Source organism: Electrona antarctica, assembly GCF_951216825.1.
Source record: "Electrona antarctica genome assembly, chromosome: 17".
Classification (NCBI taxonomy): domain Eukaryota; kingdom Metazoa; phylum Chordata; class Actinopteri; order Myctophiformes; family Myctophidae; genus Electrona; species Electrona antarctica.
In genome coordinates this window covers 5,171,751-5,195,122 of record NC_136798.1, presented here as the reverse complement: position 1 = coordinate 5,195,122, position 23,372 = coordinate 5,171,751, and the positions used below count along the sequence as shown (strand labels likewise).

Here is a 23,372-nt window from a genome sequence, read left to right as displayed (position 1 = left end):
AAAACAGCTTCAACTTCTACAACTTGGAACATGTTTGTGACAACTCACCTTGTTCCAGTGAGAGTCATGATGGGAATCCAGCACTCCTCATCATCTGAAACGAGTGAGTGGAACACTCGAAGGCATATATACACCGACGCCGTCCATAACTTAAACAAATCTAGATAATAGAGTTGAAGTCGTGTGTGTGTGCGTGTGCGGGTGCGGGCGGGTGCGTGCGTGCCTGTTTGTTTCAAATGCTACCAAGGGGCAAGTGGCGTCATTGCCTCAGAGCCACGGCAAAAGAGGGTATGCACATGCATAAAGTAAATGGCAAAATCGAGTGGCAAAGTGATCGTGACAAAGTGAGTTTAACGTTGTTTAATACAATCAGATAGGACATTTCTGTTTAGATGTATGAAATGAAATGAAATGAAATCTATATTTACCCAGGGTATCTGGGCTAAGCTCAAGAACTTGTTTCCAGCCAGGCCCTGCTCATAGAACACATTTCATCGTAGTGGTTGATGCCTTGTTCAAGGGCATTTCAGCGGTGGTAATTTTAACGTGTCGGACGGCTGGTTCGAACTGGGAACCTTCCGGTATCTAGACCGCGCCGCTATCCGTTCGGCCACCGCTGCCACAATGGGCTGTCAAGGCCAGAAAGTCGTTTTTTTGCCACTCACATGCACACCCTCTATAGATTGCTACAATATATCCATATACTGTAGCAATCTATTGAGGTAGCCGTTTTGTTTAACTGAAAATGTTACCCGAGTTAAATACAACCAGTTTGACCTTTTCCTCTGTAACTATACTGTACCTTCACTTTGATCCCTCTATCTCTTTGTAGTGTTTGGAGCAGCCTTTTTCAGTCACTCTCTCCTTGCAGCCCAAACTAAATATGGCAGCAGGACCGCATGGCCCTGCACTGGCTTCAGTCACGGGCCACCATGCAGTGGGGGAACGTCATCAGGTCACTCCCTGGCAGCAGGACCATGGCCCTGCACTGGCTTCAGTCACGGGCCACCATGCAGTGGGGGAACGTCATCAGGTCACTCCCTGGCAGCAGGACCATGGCCCTGCACTGGCTTCAGTCACGGGCCACCATGCAGTGGGGGAACGTCATCGGGTCACTCCCTTTCTTGCAGACCTCTTTCAGCCCTCGCTGCTCACTCCCCTTCACATTCACTGAATCCCTTATCTAGCTCCATAATGCTCTATACAGTTGGGTGCCACCGATATTGTCCCTTATCATTTGACCCATTTAGGCCTGACCTCAAAATTTAAAAAAAATCCTTCTAAATCCTCCAGTTTTCTGAAATAAATATTTTCACGATTTTTCAAAAATAGCAGACCTACAAGCTCATAGCGCGCCACTCGGTGGCGCGCTATGAGCTTGTAGATCTGCTATTTTTCAATAGCTAAATTATAACATAATGTTTAAAACACCAAAAGGGGTTTTGCGCAGATCACGCAAACCTCAGCAAAAAGAAAAGGACAATATTGATGGCCTCCAACTGTACATTTTTATTTGGTCACAATTTCTCAAAATGTCTAATTTTTCTTTCCAGAACACATGCATTATACCTGATTTCATCACGACATAGCCAGGTATTTTTATTTTTCAGATTTTTCTTCCCTTCCATCTTGGTCTCTAGGAAACAGGCAATGCCTGATCTGTGATAATATAATTAAGCAATATCTTTATTATTAACACAAGAAAGATATACCGTATATAACAGAGCAAATTAAATTGAGTACCACAGACGAATAACAGTCTAAGTCCACACTATTGATCCATAATATATAAATGATAGATAAGGGTTCAGGACAACAAGGCCTTTTCGTGGAGGGGTCAGTCTGAAATTTGGACTTAGACTGTTTTTCGTCTGTGGTACTCTAAAACCATACATGCTGCTGACAAACTATAGTGACTTATTAACTTTATATAAAAGCTAGGGTGTGCCCGTTTGGAACGGAAGCCCCTCTTATTGTGCAATAGCCTATACCTGTTGCACCCATTGTCAGAGTACAATTTACAATTTACAATTTAGGCATTTAGCAGACGCTCTTAATCCAGAGCGACTTACATTAAGCAATAACAAAAGCATGGCATACATCACATATATAAAAAGTAGTTATCATGAATCATAAACTAAGAACGTAACAGTGGAGTATCTATGTTAAAGAGTAGCCGTTGTACTCGTTGTACCCACTGTCAGAGTACAGTATACCCATTACAAAGTACTTCCTATACAGACAGACAAAGACAAACAGATACAGAGATCTCCATATATGGACATGAAAGGGACACAGACAGACAGAAGTTCAGAGGTTTGTGTATTTATAGAAATAGAGGTTTGGGCGGCCCTCTGATTTAGTTTGAGCTATATGTGGCCCTCACACAGCGTGGCGTGGCCGGCATATCCTCCCATTAGCCAATTATAATATAGGATTTTGTATAGGATCCACTAGAACTGTGCCCTTTGGGCGTTGATCTATTCGGGCAACAGCCATGCAATAGTCCCTTACCTGATTGTCATTGTAGATGTTGTATGACATGTTGGATTTTATTATTTGGATGGTATCTTATATGGGATGGTTGAGCATTTTAATGACATCATTGATATGACGTTAGTAATGTCCGATTACAGCGCTATGTATATATCATTTTTTGATCAACTGCATGGTTGGTTTTCTAAATGCAGAGGAGTAAAAACATGAGAAAAATTAAATAAACAATGTCCCATGTGCATCATTGTTTGTTTTAGAGAGTGTTATAACATTAAGCAAAGCTCGGCCAATCACTTAAGCCGACAGGTCTGGTTGGCCAATCATACTGTCATTCACATGAGTCATCATAATGCGACCCAGCCCATAAACAGAATATCTCCCTTTGTTGAGTGGTAGATGTTCGGGAGACCTGGGTTCTCAGGGTCTTGCACCAGAATCAATATTCATAGCCATTAACCCGATATGTATAGCATGTTGAACTGATACATGTTAAAATTACCCACACTATGAACCTCTTACCTCGCACCGCTGAGGAGTTCAGCTCGGCAGAATACTGGGAACGATTTTTCAAGAGTCGCGGAGAGAAGGCCTTTGAGTGGTATGGAGATTATAATGAACTCTGCGGCGTGTTGCACAAATACATCAAAACCCAGGATAAGGTGCTGGTGGTTGGCTGTGGCAATTCAGAGCTGAGTGAACAGCTGTATGATGTGGGCTACAAACAGTTGACCAACATTGATATCAGTGAGACAGTGGTGGCCCAAATGAACCGGCGAAATGCAGAGCGACGCCCAGACCTCACTTACCATCAGGTGGACGCTACCAAGACGACCTATGAGGACGCCAGCTACCAAGCCACGTTGGACAAGGGAACCCTGGATGCCATGGCATCGGAGGAGGAAGGAGCACTCGCCAAAAGAATGCTCACTGAGGTTGGCCGTGTGTTAAGTGTAGGCGGCAGGTATGTCTGTGTGACTCTGGCCCAGGAGAGTGTTATCAGGCTGGCCGTTGAGCACTTTGTTCAGATGGGGTGGGCAGTGAGACTCCACTCCCTGGAGGAAACAGCAAGGCAGGAGGACTCCATTGCACTGCCAGTCTTTGTTTTAATCTGCACCAAGTTCCGACAGCCAATGCCCGTGCCTATTCTGGAGTTATGCCTTGGAGAGGATGGAGCCCCAACCCGGCTCACACGGGTGCCAGAGCTCCTGTCTGCGGTGAAGGAGCGCCAGGCATACTCTATCCTGAGAAAGAGGCTCCAAACAGACATGGATGCGACCTCTAACCTCTCACTCACCCTGTGCCACGTCAAAACGGGTCTGCCCAGATATACGCTCACAGTGCAAGATTGTGCCCCTGGTGCTATGGTGCCCAGGGCAAATCACTTTGCCATTTTTATTGTCCCACAGGGCAGAGAGACTGATTGGCAGTATGCTTCCAGTGAGGGGCGGAGCCGTCTGGCGACCAGCGCTAACTTCAGACGGTTGGTCGTTGTAGCAATGCACAGGAACCAGGAGTATACGGACATGCAGGCTGTCCAAGCAGAGCTCTCACCGCTGGTGATGGACGTGGCTCCCCCTGGTATGCCAGCCAACCATCAGGCACCCTTCCTGTCAGCGGGTGGTGAGTTGGGCTGGAGAGATGTGGTTAGTGAAGGCGTGAGTGAGCTGAGTGGGGCGTACTACGTGGAAGATGTGAGAGGAGAAGATGGAGAGCTTTATCGCAGACTGCTCTTCCTGTCTAATGCTGGCCTTGTCCAATCAGAGAGCCGCCTTATCTCCCCACATACTGCATCCAGTCACAAAAGGAAGAACAGAAAGAAGGTCAAACCAGCAGTCCCTCCTAAAACGCCCTCTACCTCCTTTTCAGTGGACAGTGGCCTCCTTTGCTGTACTCACCATGGAATCATGGTGGCCGGCTTTGCCATGCTTCAGGTGGGAACACCACAGAAAAAGGATGCCCCTGTCTCTGTGCTCCTAGTGGGGCTCGGAGGAGGAGGCTTGCCTCAGTTTCTGCGGGACTTTGTACCCGGTGCCAGTGTTCAGGTTGTGGAGTTAGACCCTGTCATTCTGGAGGTAGCAAAGGACTGGTTTGGCTTCCGACCCGATGACCGCTTGACCGTCACGATCGGCGATGGCCTAGAGCGCATCAATGCCTTGGCGAATGAAGAGGGTCGTTTGTTTGACGTCATCATGTTTGACGTGGACAGTAAGGACACCTCTGTGGGTATGAGCTGCCCTCCCGCTGGCTTTGTGGAAATCTCCTTCCTGAAGAAAGTATTCAGCCTGCTAACTCCCAGAGGTGTATTTATGCTGAACCTTGTGTGTCGTGACTCTGTGATGAGGAAGAGTGTAATGGAGCGCGTCCGTGGTGTGTTTCCCCTCGTGTTCTCTCGAGGGATTGACGGGGAGGTAAACGAGGTGCTTCTGTGTTCTCGGGCGGAAAAAGAGTCAGAGGACAGCCCACAAACGGTCCCTCTGTTCCTCAAGCAGGCAGCCATGAGTCTGCAGAGTGCGCTTTCAAACAGCTCGTCAGGAACCTCCAGCCCACATATAGACATTGCTGAGATGTTAAATGACCTGAAGGTTGCATGAGTTTCTGTGTCACCAAGGACGATGAGAGAAGACGTCAAAAGTTAGAGCCCGCTGCAGTGGTGTCCGATCAATTTCTAACCCAACAATATCTGGTTTGTAAAGCCAGATATCACTGAGGACATTTGGGTTGTAAGGCCAAATATCCTGTCTCATCCGAAAGGCAATGGAGTCTCTCGTGAGGAGCATAGCAAATGCTACCTGGCATGTCAAGCTTGGAGACATACGTACAACAATAACAATCAAACTATAAATCCAACCAGAGGATAGAGATCTCAACAGGGCCGAAAATTAAGTTCTGGCTCTACCTGCACCCCATTTCTGTGGCCCGAAGCCCCGCTTGGCACATTGGCATTTTTTATTGTTTGTGTGTGAAAACGTGAATTAAAAGAAAAAGGGGAAAAAAAGTTCCATGCTTGGGCATTCCCAGCTGATACCTTAATACGGGGTTCTCAACGTTTCTGGCTGGGACCAATCAGTTTGTTTATGTGCTAAAAGAGTGACTTTGAGAGCTGTTTCCCCGTTACAATGGAAGTCAATGAGACCCTATTTTTGAGTGGTGCAAACCACTCCAACAACCAGCTTTGTCTGTATGTTCGTGTACCTGTGTACGTGTCCGTGCACAGGTGAGCATGGTTACCATGGTCACTGACATTACGTCAGACCACAGCTGATCAGGCTATATAAGACCTTGCACCACTCAGTTCACACAGGTGTGATTTTTATTTCTTAATTTACCTAATAACTGCACAACAGCACAACTAGTTTGCTCATAACAAGGTAAGAAAACAACCCAAACCGCAAGAAAAGTGGTCTAACCCTTTAAGCCCATATAATGCCAATATGATCATATTGTGACAGTCTCATGATAACCACTGTGGTTGCCGCAAACGTCACAGTTAACTATGGAAACATGCATTTCCCGTCAGTCAGTCAATGTATCACTCAAAATCCCCATATATGGTGCGTGCGTGCGTGCGTGCGTGCGTGCGTGCGTGCGTGTTTGTTTGTCTCAGAGGTTGGTTGAGTGGATTTATCTCTCTGGGTATTCTCTGCATTGACATGATGACCAGTCAAAAATAATGAGCCAATGTGGTGGATTGTCCCCATTCGCTCTCTCTCTCTCTCTCTCTCTCTCTCTCTCTCTCTCTCTTTCTCTTTCTCTCTCACTATCTCTCTCTCTCTCTCTCTTTCTCTTTCTCTCTCACTCTCTCTCTCTCTCTCTCTCTCTCTCTCTCTCTCTCTCTCTCTCTCTCTCTCTCTCTCTCTCTCTCTCTCTTTCTGTCTGTCTGTCTGTCTCTTTCTGTCTGTCTGTCTCTCTCTCTCTCTCCCTCTCTGTCTCTCTCTCTGTCTCTCTCTCTCTCTCTCTCTCTCCTCTCTCTCTCTCTCTCTCTCTCTCTCTCTCTCTCTCTCTCTCTCTCTCTCTCTCTCTCTCACTACTGTACGTCACGTTCACCTCTGTCACTCTTTCTGTGGGTACGTCAATCCCTGACCTTCCCACACTCCCCCTCATGTGTCTCTCTTTCCCTCCCTGCTCTCTGTCTGTCTCTCTCCTCATCATTCCTATACGTCTCGCCATCCCGCTGGGCTTCCTGCACTAAAACCATCCCCGTCTCCTTGGAATCGATCAACCATTTCAGCTGGAGAGAGCGGAAAAGATCAACCCCCCCCCCCCCTCCCCTCTCGATCTGGGAAGTGCAGGTCCGTCAGCTGTGAGCCTCACTCACGGGCTGAACATGTGGCTGCCAGTGACCCTGGTAAGAGAGGAGATAATCAATGAGATGCGGAGCTCTCATGGAACTGATGTTCTCTCTCTCTCTCTACGAAAATATAGAACCCCCCTCTCTCTCCCAGAAACTCAGAGAGAGAGAGAATCGGCAGCTCATAGTGAACTCCATTGAAGGCTAATAGAAAGACAAGCCAGGTACTGTAAGACTGATGGATAGACACGGATACATCTATGTTTTTGTCTCCTATAGCAAGGAGCGGTTATTGTCTGTTAATAAGTGGCGACTGGTGAGATAGCACATCGACCTCACATGCATGTATGGCCAATTGGAGCCACTCTGCAGGGTCCCCGGTGACTGATAGCTGCAATAAAGTGGTCTCCTGTACAGGCACAATGGTGATTTTAATGTCTTCTGCCAGAATAGCACAAGTGAGATGGACAGATCAATATTTTTAGTGTGTGTGTGTGTGTGTGTGTGTGTGTGTGTGTGTGTGTGTGTGTGTGTGTGTGTGTGTGTGTGTGTGTGTGTGTGTGTGTGTGTGTGTGTGTGTGTGTGTGTGTGTGTGTGTGTGTGTGTGTGTGTGTCTGCGTGCGTGAACTGAACATACACAGTGATGTAAGAGGAGTGGCTGCTATGGGAACTAGTAGGAGAATCAAAGGTTTTTGCAAAATGGTTGCTTGTTCTTTGGACCAATGTGTGTCATTTAAAAGCACATCAAGGGCTGGACTGGACAAGCTCAGGATTTAGTTCTATTTTGGGTAGATGTTCCTTTTAACATCGCATCATGTGTTTACTGACTGTGTGTGCGTGCGTGCGTGCGTGCGTGCGTGCATGCGTGCGTGCGTGCGTGCGTGAGCGCACCAAGTGCTAAAGCTCCCCCCCCCCCCCCCCCACTACCCCCAGAAGATATGAAGTCATCATCGACAACGATGGACTGCCATAAGCAAGCGTGTGTGCGTGCGTGCGTGTGTGCGTGCGTGCGTGCGTGCGTGCGTGCGTGCGTGCGTGCGTGCGTGTGTGCGTCTGTTGTTTTCTGCACTTCTGCATAAATTACTCCTGTCTAAATGATTTGAGCTTCAGCCCGGCCATTCACCACAGAGACGTGTCTTCTGTCAGGGGTTGGCGTTATATGTTTCTTGACACAAGCTAGATTTATGTATTCTAAAATAATTGGTGGCAAGTTGAACTACCTCTGTGTGTATTTGTCATTTTTGTCCAAAGGTGTCAGTTTGACTTGCATCGAGTAAACATTAATTAAGTGTGACTTACTACAGTAAACAGCCTGTTCTCTAATCTCCATAACATACAGTTGGGTGCCACCGATATTGTCCCTTATCATTTGACCCATTTAGGCCTGACCTCAAAATTTAAAAAAATCCTTCTAAATCCTCCAGTTTTCTGAAATAAATATTTTCACGATTTTTCAAAAATAGCAGACCTACAAGCTCGTAGCGCGCCACTCGGTGGCGCGCTATGAGCTTGTAGATCTGCTATTTTTCAATAGCTAAATTATAACATAATGTTTAAAACACCAAAAGGGGTTCCCGCCCAAAATGGGTTAACTGTCCTTTTGCGCAGATCACGCAAACCTCAGCAAAAAGAAAAGGACAATATCGATGGCCTCCAACTGTATCATGAGACATTATTATGGGGGGTGCTATATGTGCATGTTCATCATGCACAGGTGTAATCTCATAGAATAATGATGATACTTTGAGTTACTCCACTGCGCCCTCTACCGATATTGCCAAGAGAAAACCCCATTGACAAGATGTTTCCTTCCCGTGAAAAGAAAATCCCTTTCTGGACAAAAAGTGCAATTTATACGTGTGGTGGGGGGCACAGAGTGCGTCCACTATAAGGAAAGTAGGCTTTGTAATGAGTAATGACACAACGTTATTGTATTGGTGAGTAGCGAAAACGTAATAATAATAATAGTAAGGAGCCCACACTCCTTTGTGATATTTGTCACAGTGTATTTCTATACAAAGTGAAACTCGTCTTACGTATGTAACAGGAGCAGTGGGCGCTACTGGGGCAGTGCCTCGGGGGAGCAGTTAGGGGATAAGTGTCTCTAAGTCTTGCTCAAGGACACTTCGACACTTTATGAAACCTGGCATCGAACCTCGGATGTTTGGTTTCCCAGATTTGGTTTTCCAAATTAATGTTTATATTGTCCCTCCTAAATAAACGGGGTAAAGAAATCTCACATAGTAAAATCAGTTTTTTCTAATCCAACTAATCTAAATATCTAAGCTAACTCTGTGTCAGTAAGGCACTGGCCAAACACAAGTAGAATGTTTTCACACAACCAGTATCCTGTACTCAGTGTACTAGCTGTGTGCTGTACTGTATTTATTAGATATCATTCATTTTCCTCACTACTTATCAGTATTCACACCGAGACACAACAACTCTGCACTTCCCGTGTCTTGCACTTGACTACTACAGTGTACCATCACCACCCTGTGCTGCTTTGAACTGAGCCGCTCTGAAGTGCTGCATAAGCGAGGGAATCACAAGCTGATGTAACCAACAGAAACTCATGTTATAAATGTCTATATGGCAGTAGGCAGCACCAGTACAGGGCAGAGCTCTGAAACTGAAAGATTTCAACTTGCTTTCATTCGTTCTTGCTTGTGCAGTGCAGCCTGTGGGACACCACAGTCCCTATAGGATAGTGAGCTGAGATGTGTTTTGCGTAGCTTATACGTAGATGAGTGATACACATGGGTCAAGCAGATAAAGGTGAATCCAAAAGAAAGTAAAAAAAGGGTTCAGGTGCTGAACAAAAAGATCCGTACAGGAGAAGGAGATGTAGTCCGCACACTGTTCCTTATACCTAAATAAAACTTCCCGTGGGAGCTACAAAACAGTGTGTGACTACGTCTCCTTTCAAGCAGATAAAGCATCATAAATCATGAACATGATCTTTTCTAGTTGACGGATGACTTTGAAAAGCATAACAGGAAGTCAAACTAGAGCAACAAAGTAGTTCCGAAATCTAGTAATTTGCTTTGCAGTGACACTAATTGCGTATCATGCTTCACAATATTGACAAAGTCTTATGATCATTGGACAGTATTATAAATATTGTTCTTGCATACAGTACTTGCAGTAGAACACTGCACTGTGGGACATTATTAGGAGTTACAAGGGCTTAGGCAGGGGGGGGGGGGGGGGGGTGTACTCAAGTTATTCTTAAGACTCATGATTTCTTTTTCATTAAAAAGGGGGGCTTTAACAATCTTCTAGAAAGGGAGAGCTTTAACATTATGTTCTGTAAGAAAGCTATCATTTGAAGCATAATAATACTATTACCGGTAATAAAGCTACTTTATGCCAATAGCACTGGCTACCTACTCCAAGTTCATAGTGTTGTTCAAATTGGAGCATTCATTTTCACACACAAACTCTGTTCACCTCGTTCACAATGCCACGTGCAATATGGGCTAATGCAAAAATGATGGCAGAACTGCCAGAGAAAAGCCACCAAGAACATATAGGGAAATGAGATACTGTAGATGTAGATTGTGATGTGAAAGATTAATTTCAATCCATCAAGCCCGGAAAGTTGTGTGGATCAGCACATGGTGTCTGTTGATCAATAAAACATAATATGGGCTATAGTGGAAGCTTATTTCTACAGTTTATGTACAGTAGCTTGTTGCCGGGCCTAATAATGTTGTTCTGGGAGTGGATTTCAACACCCCCAGGAGAAACATGCCGTTGCGCCAGGAAATATCAATAACGTTTTATTGGTCTATGAGGAAGGGCTAAGGCAGGGGTTCTCAACGTTTTTGGCCGGGGACCCCCGGAAATGCTTTGGCAATGTCTCGGGACCCCCGCCCCGCCCCCTCCCGACCCCCAATACAAATTGACCGCTACAATAACCTTAATAATAGAGACAATACACCATGAATAAATACTGAAACCAGATATAATCATTAGGGAAGGTGTATGCATGTACTATGTGTACTATATTACTATATGTAAACTCTTAATTTCCACTTTCCAGCCATTCAGTTGCAAAAAAATAATAATATTTGAAAATAATTTGGGGACCCCCCAAATAATTTGGCGACCCCCCGAGGGGTCGCGACCCACGGGTTGAGAACCCCTGGGCTAAGGAAAACAAAGACCAAAATGAAACCATAGCAATGGTGGAATGCAAGACAGTAGTATATATATATTTTTTTGTATAATTTTTATCCCACGATTTTGCAACCCAGTTTATTCACCCAGTGCCAATTATCTAATGTAATCCTGGGCGCTACACTTCCTCTGCCAACCTGGGGGGGGCAGCGGACTGACCTCATGCCTCCTTCAATGCATGAGGAGTCCAAGCTGCTTCTTTTCATCTGACGGGGGGGGATTTCCCTGGCCGGAACGTAGCGCGTGGAAGGAATATGTTATTCCGACCAGTTCCCTTACCCCTCCATCAGGCGCCCCGGCTGGCCAGGGGGAGGTAGTTTTCAAGACAGCAGTATAGCGTTTAACTCCTGTGGAGAGCGTCTGCCAACCTGATTGGATTGACTGTGCTGATTGCTGTGACCTGATCTGCATTTTACATCAAGTCAAAAGTTATGTGAGCTGCACTGGGATGGTATCGGGGTGAAAGAAAGCAAGAAAGAAAGAAAGAAAGAAAGAAAGAAAGAAAGAAAGAACAAATAGCATGGAACTCGGTATGGATCTGTGATCAGTCTCTGCTTGTGTTGTTTATCGCTGCTCTGCAATAGAACAACACAGTTATAGCTACAGGAGATGGCAGCAATTAGGACAGCTCTGATTGGCTGGGATATAATCCTTCTAATCAGCACAAAGGAAAGGTAATGAAATGCAGCTGATGTAATTTCCTCTCTGTGCGCATGAGTGCGCCGAACGCTCCCACTTGTAATACAAATAAGTTATTATTCTGACAAAAAGAAGCCGTTTCAGTGCCCCAAGGGTGCTTATCCCATGTAGGCCTGACGTCGAAATTTAAAAAAATGTTTTCTAAATCCTGACAGTTTTCTGAAATACCTATGTTTCTATATCAGTGGTGCTCAATATTTCATGTCAAGGACCCCAAAAATGATACATAGCCTAATTGGCCGCCGACCCCCATCTGAAAATATGTTATTCCAGGAACCCCTCAGAAGCAAGGATTTGAGTTAAAAAACGTTCGCTCTGAAAGAATATAATATTCAAAGATTTGCGCCACATTTTCACGATTTTTCAAAAATAGCAGATCTACAAGCTCGTAGCGCTCGGTGCCGCGCTATGAGCTTGTAGATCTGCTATTTTTCAATAGCTAAAGGATAACATAATATTGCCAACACCAAAAGGGGTTCCCGTCCAGAATGGCTTATTATGCCAACGTGCATGGCCCAAATTGAGGGTCTCTACGAGAAGCATGTTCAGCACAATAGTTCAACTCAGTGCATCAGCTCACTGTAACATGCCGTCATAAATGAATCATAGTTTTCCATCAGATATACTGTTCCTAGTGTTCAGCAAATGCATGCAGAATCTTGGACCTTGTTAAGGGATTAAGGTAATACCATGCAGGGTGAATAATCTTAAAGAAGCCACACAGCACACTGCCAGAGGTGTACTACGTACATTACATTCATATTGATAGGCTCAGTACACCAAAATAACAATCTCTGAATATAATAATCATAAATAATAATAATGATGGTACATTAATACTCATTTACGATTCTTCCAACTGAGCAAAATAATTGCAACAATGTCCAACTACGGGGTAAACGTTTGCATCTTTAAAATAACAAAAAAATAACAAAATAAAATTCATAGTAACTGTCAATAAGTAACTTTATGGACCGTGTCAACCTGTAGGTGTCCTATAGCCAACGCCATCTCAATGGAAGAGCAGGGAGACTAGTTAGAATGTAACTAATATTGTACCATACAGGTACAATACATCTTTGAACAAGCAGTGTTGAGACAAGCTCGGAATATTGTATCTGACCCCTTGCATGTGTTGTACCGAGAGTACGAGCTAATGCCATCCAGTAGGAGGTATAGAACTCCACGGTATGTGTATAATAGATTTAAACACTCTTTTGTTCCCCTGTCAATCAAAATGCTCAATCAGAGATTGCCGAATGCACTTTAATGACTCAGAGATTCAGGGATTGCCAAAAAGCACTTTATCGACTAGTTGCACTTTATCAAGGGAATGTGTGCAATATCTCTGTTTTGTGTATGTTGGGTGTTTCATGGTGTTTTTTCCTTTTTGTATGTGAACGTGTCTGTTATTTGTATGCAGCTGTGACTCTGTCTCCAAGACAAATTTCTCCCAAGGGAGACAAATAAAGACAACCTTGAACCTTGAGGTGTGCTAGTGCAGGGGTTCTCAACGTTTTTGGCCGGGGACCCCCGGAAATGCTTTGGCAATGTCTCGGGACCCCCGCCCCGCCCCCTCCCGACCCCCAATATAAATTGACTGCTACAATAACCTTAAACCATTTTGGGCGGGAACCCCTTTTGGTGTTTTAAGCATTGTTATAATTTAGCTATTGAAAAATAGCAGATCTACAAGCTCATAGCGCGCCACCGAGTGGCGCGCTACGAGCTTGTAGGTCTGCTATTTTTGAAAAATCGTGAAAATAAAAATTTAAAAAAAATCTTTTTTTTTTTTTTTTTTTTTTTGAAAATAATTTGGGGACCCCCTAAAATATTTTTGCGACCCCCCGAGGGGTCGCGACCCACGGGTTGAGAACCCCTGTGCTAGTGTAACATACTGTACCATACAGATGTGCTAGTTATATTGTAACATACTGTACCATACAGATGTATAGGCCTACTAGTTATATTTGATCATACTCTACCATACAGATGTACTAGTTATGCTGTACCGTACCGATATTGGTAAATGGTAAATGGTGCATTTATATAGCACCTTTATCCAAGGCGCTTTACATAGATTGTGCATTACATTCACCCATTCACACACATTCATACACCGATTGCAGCGGAAGCCATGCAAGGTACCAACCAGCACATCGGGAGCAATTTGGGGTTCAGTGTCTTGTCCAAGGACACTTCGACATGTAGACAGGAGGAGCCGGGATTCGAACCGCCGACCCATGGATCATTGGACGGCCTGCTCTACCTCCTGAGCCACAGTCGCCCCACAGTCGTACCATTCAGATACACTATCCTGTATACAGATACATTATAATGTAATATATTCTACCATACCGATAAACTAGTTGCAATGGGCATTGGGGTTCAGTCACTCTCGACTGTAATTTTCCAGGGCACCCATTAAAACTCATTCACCGCCACCAGGGGGCGCCAAAAGTCCCAGACCGCCACCATATATCTTTTATTTTATTTTATATATTTTTATTATTATTATTATTATTTTTACCATGTTATAAAACACGAAAAACACGTCCTTGGCGCTCCAGGACATCATGAAAAAGAAGTTAAATAAGTCCTTGGCGACCATTGAGTTAATCCCCCCCCCCCCCGCCCCATTTTCCCTATAGCCTGCAAGCTCACAATGCAGTGTCACGTGTTGTGTAGATCTGCTATTCTCGCAGAAAGCCCCCCACCCCCCAGAATATAGTGATGCAAGGCTTCAGAATGCAGTTCATATTAGTGCAGTTAGCTGATAGTGTTATGTGTAGTCAAGCGTGTGTGGGTACCCATGTACTGTACGTTACTGTTACCCAGAGACCATAAACAACTTCCCTCTGCTCTTCCAGATACCCATTCATCAACCACCCTGTCCAGTAGGAGGTATAGAACTCCACGGTATGTGTATAATAGATTTAAACACTCTTTTGTTCCCCTGTCAATCAAGATGCTCAATCAGAGATTGCCGAATGCACTTTAATGACTCAGAGATTCAGGGATTGCCAAAAAGCACTTTATTGACTAGTTGCACTTTATCAAGGGAATGTGTGCAATATCTCTGTTTTGTGTATGTTGGGTGTTTCATGGTGTTTTTCCTTTTTGTATGTGAACGTGTCTGTTATTTGTATGCAGCTGTGAATTTCTCCCAAGGGAGACAAATAAAGACAACCTTGAACCTTGAGGTGTGCTAGTGCAGGGGTTCTCAACGTTTTTGGCCGGGGACCCCCGGAAATACTTTGGCAATGTCTCGGGACCCCCGCCCCGCCCCCTCCCGACCCCCAATATAAATTGACTGCTACAATAACCTTAAACCATTTTGGGCGGGAACCCCTTTTGGTGTTTTAAGCATTGTTATAATTTAGCTATTGAAAAATAGCAGATCTACAAGCTCATAGCGCGCCACCGAGTGGCGCGCTACGAGCTTGTAGGTCTGCTATTTTTGAAAAATCGTTTTTTTTTTTTGTTTTTTTTTCGAAAATAATTTGAGGACCCCCTAAAATAAATTGGCGACCCCCCGAGGGGTCGCGACCCACGGGTTGAGAACCCCTGTGCTAGTGTAACATACTGTACCATACAGATGTGCTAGTTATATTGTAACATACTGTACCATACAGATGTATAGGCCTACTAGTTATATTTGATCATACTCTACCATACAGATGTACTAGTTATGCTGTAACACAGGGGTTCTCAACCCGTGGGTCGCGACCCCTCGGGGGGTCGCCAAATTATTTTAGGGGGTCCCCAAATTATTTAAAAAAAAAAAAAAAAAAAAAAAAGATTTATTTTTAAATTTTATTTTCACTTTTTTTCAAAAATAGCAGATCTACAAGCTCGTAGTGCGCCACTCGGTGGCGCGCTATGAGCTTGTAGATCTGCTATTTTTCAATAGCTAAATTATAACAATGCTTAAAACACCAAAAGGGGTTCCCGCCCCAAAATGGTTTAAGGTTATTGTAGCAGTCAATTTATATTGGGGGTCGGGAGGGGGCGGGGCGGGGGTCCCGAGACATTGCCAAAGCATTTCCGGGGGTCCCCGGCCAAAAACGTTGAGAACCCCTGATCTACCATACAGATGTACTAGTTATGCTGTAACATACTGTACCGTACCGATATTGTACCATTCAGATACACTATCCTGAATACAGATACATTATAATGTCATATATTCTACCATACCGATAAACTAGTTGCAATGGGCATTGGGGGTTCAGTCACTCTCGACTGTAATTTTCCAGGGCACCCATTAAAACTCATTCACCGCCACCAGGGGGCGCCAAAAGTCCCAGACCGCCACCATATATCTTTTATTTTATTTTATATATTTTTATTATTATTATTATTATTTTTACCATGTTATAAAACACGAAAAACACGTCCTTGGCGCTCCAGGACATCATGAAAAAGAAGTTAAATAAGTCCTTGGCGACCATTGAGTTAATCCCCCCCCCCCCCCGCCCCATTTTCCCTATAGCCTGCAAGCTCACAATGCAGTGTCACGTGTTGTGTAGATCTGCTATTCTCGCAGAAAGCCCCCCACCCCCCAGAATATAGTGATGCAAGGCTTCAGAATGCAGTTCATATTAGTGCAGTTAGCTGATAGTGTTATGTGTAGTCAAGCGTGTGTGGGTACCCATGTACTGTACGTTACTGTTACCCAGAGACCATAAACAACTTCCCTCTGCTCTTCCAGATACCCATTCATCAACCACCCTGTCCAGTAGGAGGTATAGAACTCCACGGTATGTGTATAATAGATTTAAACACTCTTTTGTTCCCCTGTCAATCAAGATGCTCAATCAGAGATTGCCGAATGCACTTTAATGACTCAGAGATTCAGGGATTGCCAAAAAGCACTTTATTGACTAGTTGCACTTTATCAAGGGAATGTGTGCAATATCTCTGTTTTGTGTATGTTGGGTGTTTCATGGTGTTTTTCCTTTTTGTATGTGAACGTGTCTGTTATTTGTATGCAGCTGTGAATTTCTCCCAAGGGAGACAAATAAAGACAACCTTGAACCTTGAGGTGTGCTAGTGCAGGGGTTCTCAACGTTTTTGGCCGGGGACCCCCGGAAATACTTTGGCAATGTCTCGGGACCCCCGCCCCGCCCCCTCCCGACCCCCAATATAAATTGACTGCTACAATAACCTTAAACCATTTTGGGCGGGAACCCCTTTTGGTGTTTTAAGCATTGTTATAATTTAGCTATTGAAAAATAGCAGATCTACAAGCTCATAGCGCGCCACCGAGTGGCGCGCTACGAGCTTGTAGGTCTGCTATTTTTGAAAAATCGTTTTTTTTTTTTGTTTTTTTTTCGAAAATAATTTGAGGACCCCCTAAAATAAATTGGCGACCCCCCGAGGGGTCGCGACCCACGGGTTGAGAACCCCTGTGCTAGTGTAACATACTGTACCATACAGATGTGCTAGTTATATTGTAACATACTGTACCATACAGATGTATAGGCCTACTAGTTATATTTGATCATACTCTACCATACAGATGTACTAGTTATGCTGTAACACAGGGGTTCTCAACCCGTGGGTCGCGACCCCTCGGGGGGTCGCCAAATTATTTTAGGGGGTCCCCAAATTATTTAAAAAAAAAAAAAAAAAAAAAAAGATTTATTTTTAAATTTTATTTTCACTTTTTTTCAAAAATAGCAGATCTACAAGCTCGTAGTGCGCCACTCGGTGGCGCGCTATGAGCTTGTAGATCTGCTATTTTTCAATAGCTAAATTATAACAATGCTTAAAACACCAAAAGGGGTTCCCGCCCCAAAATGGTTTAAGGTTATTGTAGCAGTCAATTTATATTGGGGGTCGGGAGGGGGCGGGGCGGGGGTCCCGAGACATTGCCAAAGCATTTCCGGGGGTCCCCGGCCAAAAACGTTGAGAACCCCTGATCTACCATACAGATGTACTAGTTATGCTGTAACATACTGTACCGTACCGATATTGTACCATTCAGATACACTATCCTGAATACAGATACATTATAATGTCATATATTCTATCATACCGATAAACTAGTTGCAATGGGCATTGGGGTTCAGTCACTCTCGACTGTAATTTTCCAGGGCACCCATTAAAACTCATTCACCGCCACCAGGGGGCGCCAAAAGTCCCAGACCGCCACCATATATCTTTTATTTTATTTTATATATTTTTATTATTATTATTATTATTTTTACCATGTTATAAAACACGAAAAACACGTCCTTGGCGCTCCAGGACATCATGAAAAAGAAGTTAAATAAGTCCTTGGCGACCATTGAGTTAATCCCCCTCGCCCCCCCCCCCCCCCCCGCCCCATTTTCCCTATAGCCTGCAAGCTCACAATGCAGTGTCACGTGTTGTGTAGATCTGCTATATTCTCGCAGAAAGCCCCCCCCCCCCCCCCCCCCCGAATATAGTGATGCAAGGCTTCAGAATGCAGTTCATATTAGTGCAGTTAGCTGATAGTGTTACAGTTGGAGGCCATCGATATTGTCCTTTTCTTTTTGCTGTGGTTTGCGTGATCTGCGCAAAAGGACAGTTAACCCATTTTGGGCGGGAACCCCTTTTGGTGTTTTAAACATGTTATAATTTAGCTATTGAAAAATAGCAGATCTACAAGCTCATAGCGCGCCACCGAGTGGCGCGCTACGAGCTTGTAGGTCTGCTATTTTTTTTAAATCGTGAAAATATTTATTTCAGAAAACTGGAGGATTTAGAAGGATTTTTAAAAATTTTGAGGTCAGGCCTAAATGGGTCAAATGATAAGGGACAATATCGGTGGCACCCAACTGTATGTGTAGTCAAGCGTGTGTGGGTGAAATTAAATGAAATGAAATGAAATCTATATTTACCCAGGGTATCTGGGCTAAGCTCAAGAACTTGTTTCCAGCCAGGCCCTGCTCATAGAACACATTTCATCGTAGTGGTTGATGCCTTGTTCAAGGGCATTTCAGCGGTGGTAATTTTAACGTGTCGGACGGCTGATTCGAACTGGGAACCTTCCGGTATCTAGACCGCGCCGCTATCCGTTCGGCCACCGCTGCCACTAAGTACCCATGTACTGTACGTTACTGTTACCCAGAGACCATAAACAACCTCCCTCTGCTCTTCCAGATATCCATTCATCAACCACCCTGTCTCACAGAAACCACGGCGCCGTGACACAGACACAGGTAAAATGGTGCATTTATGTAGCAGACCCAACGTCTGTTGTTTTGTTTTTCCCAAATTGTTTTCTGAATCCCTGTGAGTGACATTCAATTAGCACCGACATGTGTTTGGAGCGCACCCCTCCAAGCCCCCCCCAATTGGACATCCTCACTTCCAAACAAATGTATTCCCTCATACTGGCAACTTACTGGGGGGGAAGGGGGGGTGCTCCCCAGCAGTTAAGGAGCATTTCAAACTTCACACGAAGAGGATTTGGGTTTTTTTCTTATTTTCTTCCTAAGACTGTCGGGGGGTCAACGGGCAGCTTGGCTTTACCATGACAGAAAGAGGAAAAACATCTCACCAACATGGCTCTGCTTTCTGGCGATAACGGAATTTAGTTTTACAGCCCCCCAGAACCTTTCAATCAACAAGGAAGTTTTGTGAGGCCAGGAAAGGGGATTTGTGTTTGATTGGCCCCGGTCAGCAGCCATCTGGAACAGCTGCAAAAGCCGGGTTACAACGGTGTGTGCCTGCTGCGTGCATGTGTGTGCATCTACACTATTCTATGTGGGTGGGTGTGTGGTTGTGCTTTTGCATACATATCAAGACTGTTTCTGTCAAATTTCATACTGGGGCGACTGTGGCAGAGCAGGTCGTCCAATGATCCATGGGTCGGCGCGGTTCGAATCCCGGCTCCTCCTGTCTACATGTCGAAGTGTCCTTGGGAAAGACACTGAACCCCAAATTGTTCCCGATGTGCTGGTTGGTACCTTGCATGGCTTCCGCCGCAATCGGTGTATGAATGTGTGTGTGAATGGGTGTAATGTAATGCACAATCTATGTAAAGCGCCTTGGATAAAGGCGCTATATAAATGCACCATTTACCATTTACCATACTTATATTTGTACATGTTTCAGCACAGCAGTAGGTCATTGATTTGCCCTGTCATGCATAATCGCTGATAACCCTCAGTGCTTGTAACTTTCTCTAATTTCTTGGTTCACTGACCACTTGGGGTTATTGATTTGCTGATGAAATTGTACTCCTGCTCCTTCTTGAAGCCCACTATGATTAAGCAGCACTGGATTTGGTTGGATTTGACAGATTCAATGAAAGCAATATGGCGAATGGTCTTGTACCAATAAAACTGTCTGTTTCTGGTATTTAAAACACTGGTTAATAATTAAAGTGTCTCACATGGCTGTCGTTTTCTCCTCCAACGTCTGGCTTTCGGAAATTACGTCAAATGGGAGCAAGTCTATGGACTTTCTGAGTAGGATGTTTGTAAAAAATCACACCCGTGTGAACTGAGTGGTGCAAGGTCTTATATAGTCTGATCAGCTATGTCAGTGACGTCACACACTAACCATAGCAACCGTGCTCGTTTTTTTGGTACGAACAAACACGGGAACACGGGTACACGGGTACAAAGCCAGTTGTTGGAGTGGTTTGCACCACTCAAAAAGAAGTGAGGCGCCCCTCACTTCACATGAGTGGGATTTTACTTTACAAAAGCAAAGTTATGAAGTGAATCTATACTGTAGGTCGCCCGTTTTGTGCAGGGGAAAATACAAAAGGTTGCCCTCTACCGTGGATATCGACTGGGGTTTGATTCACAGTGCCCTCCAGCTTGGTCCAAAGAAGCCGACAGGGGATTGTGATCTTTGCCTAGTGACTCCTACAGGCTGCGGTCAGCAGGTTTTGGATCTGGGAAGGATAGCATATGTTCCGGCATACATTACACCATCAGTGTATCTCCCTCACTGTCAGGTGAAATATACTAAGTGGTTGGTGAGTGTTGGAGGATCGAGGCATGTGCTTATCTTATCTACACCCTCCCCAGAATGGTGGGAGTTAATAGCAACACAGTAGTTCTAGTACAGTAGTTCTGTTCATTGTGCAAAAGGAATGCAGAATGACAAAATGGGGGTATGTTTGATGAACTATTTACGTTTAATTCTAGCAGCCAAGCATGATATTTTGGATCTTGGGATAAAAAAAGACCAAGAAAGATGCTTTCAACACCATTTTAGTTATCTTATAATATGCTTTTTAATCTTCAATCTGATTTTTGTTACTCAGACTGGCAGCCCAATTACAGACCAAATCTGATTCCCCATCTGGATTGGTAATTCAAATTTGTTTGTATTTTTCTTTGCTGTTCAGACTGCATGAAAACAATGCGGCGGGCCACAAAATCAGATTTGGGATTTGGGCTGTCGGTCTGACTCTGAACAGGGGCCTTTACATGCTACCATTTGCAATCACCTGGCATCCTTGTCATTTCCGCTGTGTAATCAGGCCTGAACTGCCCCTCAGGCCTGATTTCAAACTACCAGTTAGGACATGCAGTATAGGCCCACAGTACAGTAAAACCAGCAGTTGTTGACCTCAAGGAACATGTTGGCATCCATTGGTTTCCTGGTTTCCGAGCCCGGTCTGCATGTTAAAACAGATGAGCTGCCTATCAGATGGATTCAGTCCACCATCTTTCCTTCAGCACTATTTACGAATACATTTGTTTGGGTTGACCTTGCTGAAGGTATACTGTATTCTGAACTACATTATCATCAATTTGCATCCCTATCAGGTTTCTTATTGTCCAGGTATCCTGTCTGCTAATCAATACATATTAATGCTGACCATTGCTCTCTGATTACAGCCATCCTTTATTTAGGCGATATGGCCTTATAAAGGTATCTCATTTCCATTATTGGTTTCTGCTGGTATCAATTACATGCTTCTTATACCTTTTTGAGTGGTGCAAACCACTCCAACAACCAGCTTTGTTAGTGTCCGTGTTTGTGTGTACCTGTACGTGGGGCCCAAAAGAATGAGCATGGTTACTATGGTCACTGACATTACGTCAGACCACAGCTGATCAGGCTATATAAGACCTTGCACCACTCAGTTCACACGGTGTGATTTTTTTTAAATGCGGAATAAGTACGCTATCTAGAGATATGCTGTAGTAAAAGCATACAGGTTAAACATGTGATTTAAAGACCCGCACTCTCCCCAAAACCGTGTGTTGTATATTAGAAATGGCATAATTAAACACCACTTTAAGCTATACTAACCAAACCAGAGAAGTATGGAGTTCTCAAAAACAGGACTGCATCAGATGAAGAAAAGCAGGCAGAGAGAGATTTCCTCTGAGTGTTGAATTGACCATTTATTGAAACAAAGACAGAGAGCTTCGCCGCGGGCCCTCAGCAGGAGCTCAGGACCCCTGTTCTGACCACAGGACTCGGCCAGTCAAGACTAGTGAATCATTGTAGTTACTGAGACAATATATACTTTTACATAGAAGTTGAATACAAGCAGGGTGGAGTTACTTCAGACTGAGTGATTTTACATATAGATTGAAAAGAAACATTTGGTTATCTGAAGCATTCCTGCACTGATCATAAAGCATTAATATAATGTTTTATGACAAATATCCGGTCTTCAGACATGCACTCAGTGAATCCTGGTTTGACGGGCATGCACTTGAGTTGTGACGTCACATGCCAAGCGCCAAAAAGAGCCTCACTAAATTCAGACTTTGTGTCTCAATGTGTTTTTACTGGTTGAATAAAACTTAAAATACAAAATGCATGCATGCATTTACATCCATTGCATGAGTTAGTATACTATGTAGCAACATTGAGTGATATAAAACGAGCGCTTCTCCCTGTTTTCGACACCACGTGATCTCATCCGTGAGGACTTGAATGACTTGAGATTGAATGATTCATTGATTAATCAATTGGCAATTAACAGAAATGCACATGCCGATATATGTACAGTACTATTAGCATCAGCCTATTCCTTTTCGATCACCTGGCTTAAACCATGCTACAGTTTGTTTATGAGACTAAACTAAACTAACCCATGATTCCACACACATAAAGTACTGCAGTTTCACAAATGTCTACTTTCTCAAGCTGATTTTGAATCTGCTACAAAAAGTCTGTGGAGCTCCCTCTGGTGGAATAACCGTGTACATCGCTAACATTAGAAAGGTAAATTGACTTGATAATTAGGTACCACCTTGTTTACTATCCCATGTACCATGCACGTTTTCCTCCACTCTGAGCCAATATGAGGCTAATAAAATGAGCAGGGAGAAGATGTGTTCTGGGGTGCAGTTTAAGGATCAACCTAACTAATTAATTGTGCTACAGTATAGGTCTGTAGCTTCTTTCTAAGCTGTTGTTGTGGTTTGTTTGCTCTTTGTGTCAGGATGTTCTCTGTGGATATTGTTGGAGTCTGAATTAAACATCATAGAACCATGCGTGATATCTCCTTGTATGGGTTTATGAGGATGTAGAAACCAATTAGACTTAGAATTAGTTTGAAGAGTCAAGAACTCTGAAACTCAATGTTGTACCCCGGTGCACAACTGAACTCAGGAAGACATGTAATAAATGACAAATCACACCTGTGTGAAGTGAGGGGCGCTCTTATCAGTATACATCATCAGATTTACGTCATATTTGCCAGACATGACCTAATTTCTCCTTTCATTGTCAATGGCAAATATGA

General features: G+C 44.1%; 1 protein-coding gene across 1 annotated transcript; it reads left to right on the top strand.

Moving 5' to 3' along the window:
* Positions 1-3,002: 3,002 nt before the first annotated feature.
* LOC306940580 (eEF1A lysine and N-terminal methyltransferase-like) lies at positions 3,003-5,087 on the top strand (the record flags this gene model as incomplete). The annotated part of the gene is made up of 1 exon (XM_079525677.1): positions 3,003-5,087. One exon carries the CDS (start codon positions 3,003-3,005, stop codon positions 5,085-5,087), a length of 2,085 nt encoding a protein of 694 aa, XP_079381803.1.
* Between the last annotated feature and the right edge of the window lie 18,285 nt (positions 5,088-23,372).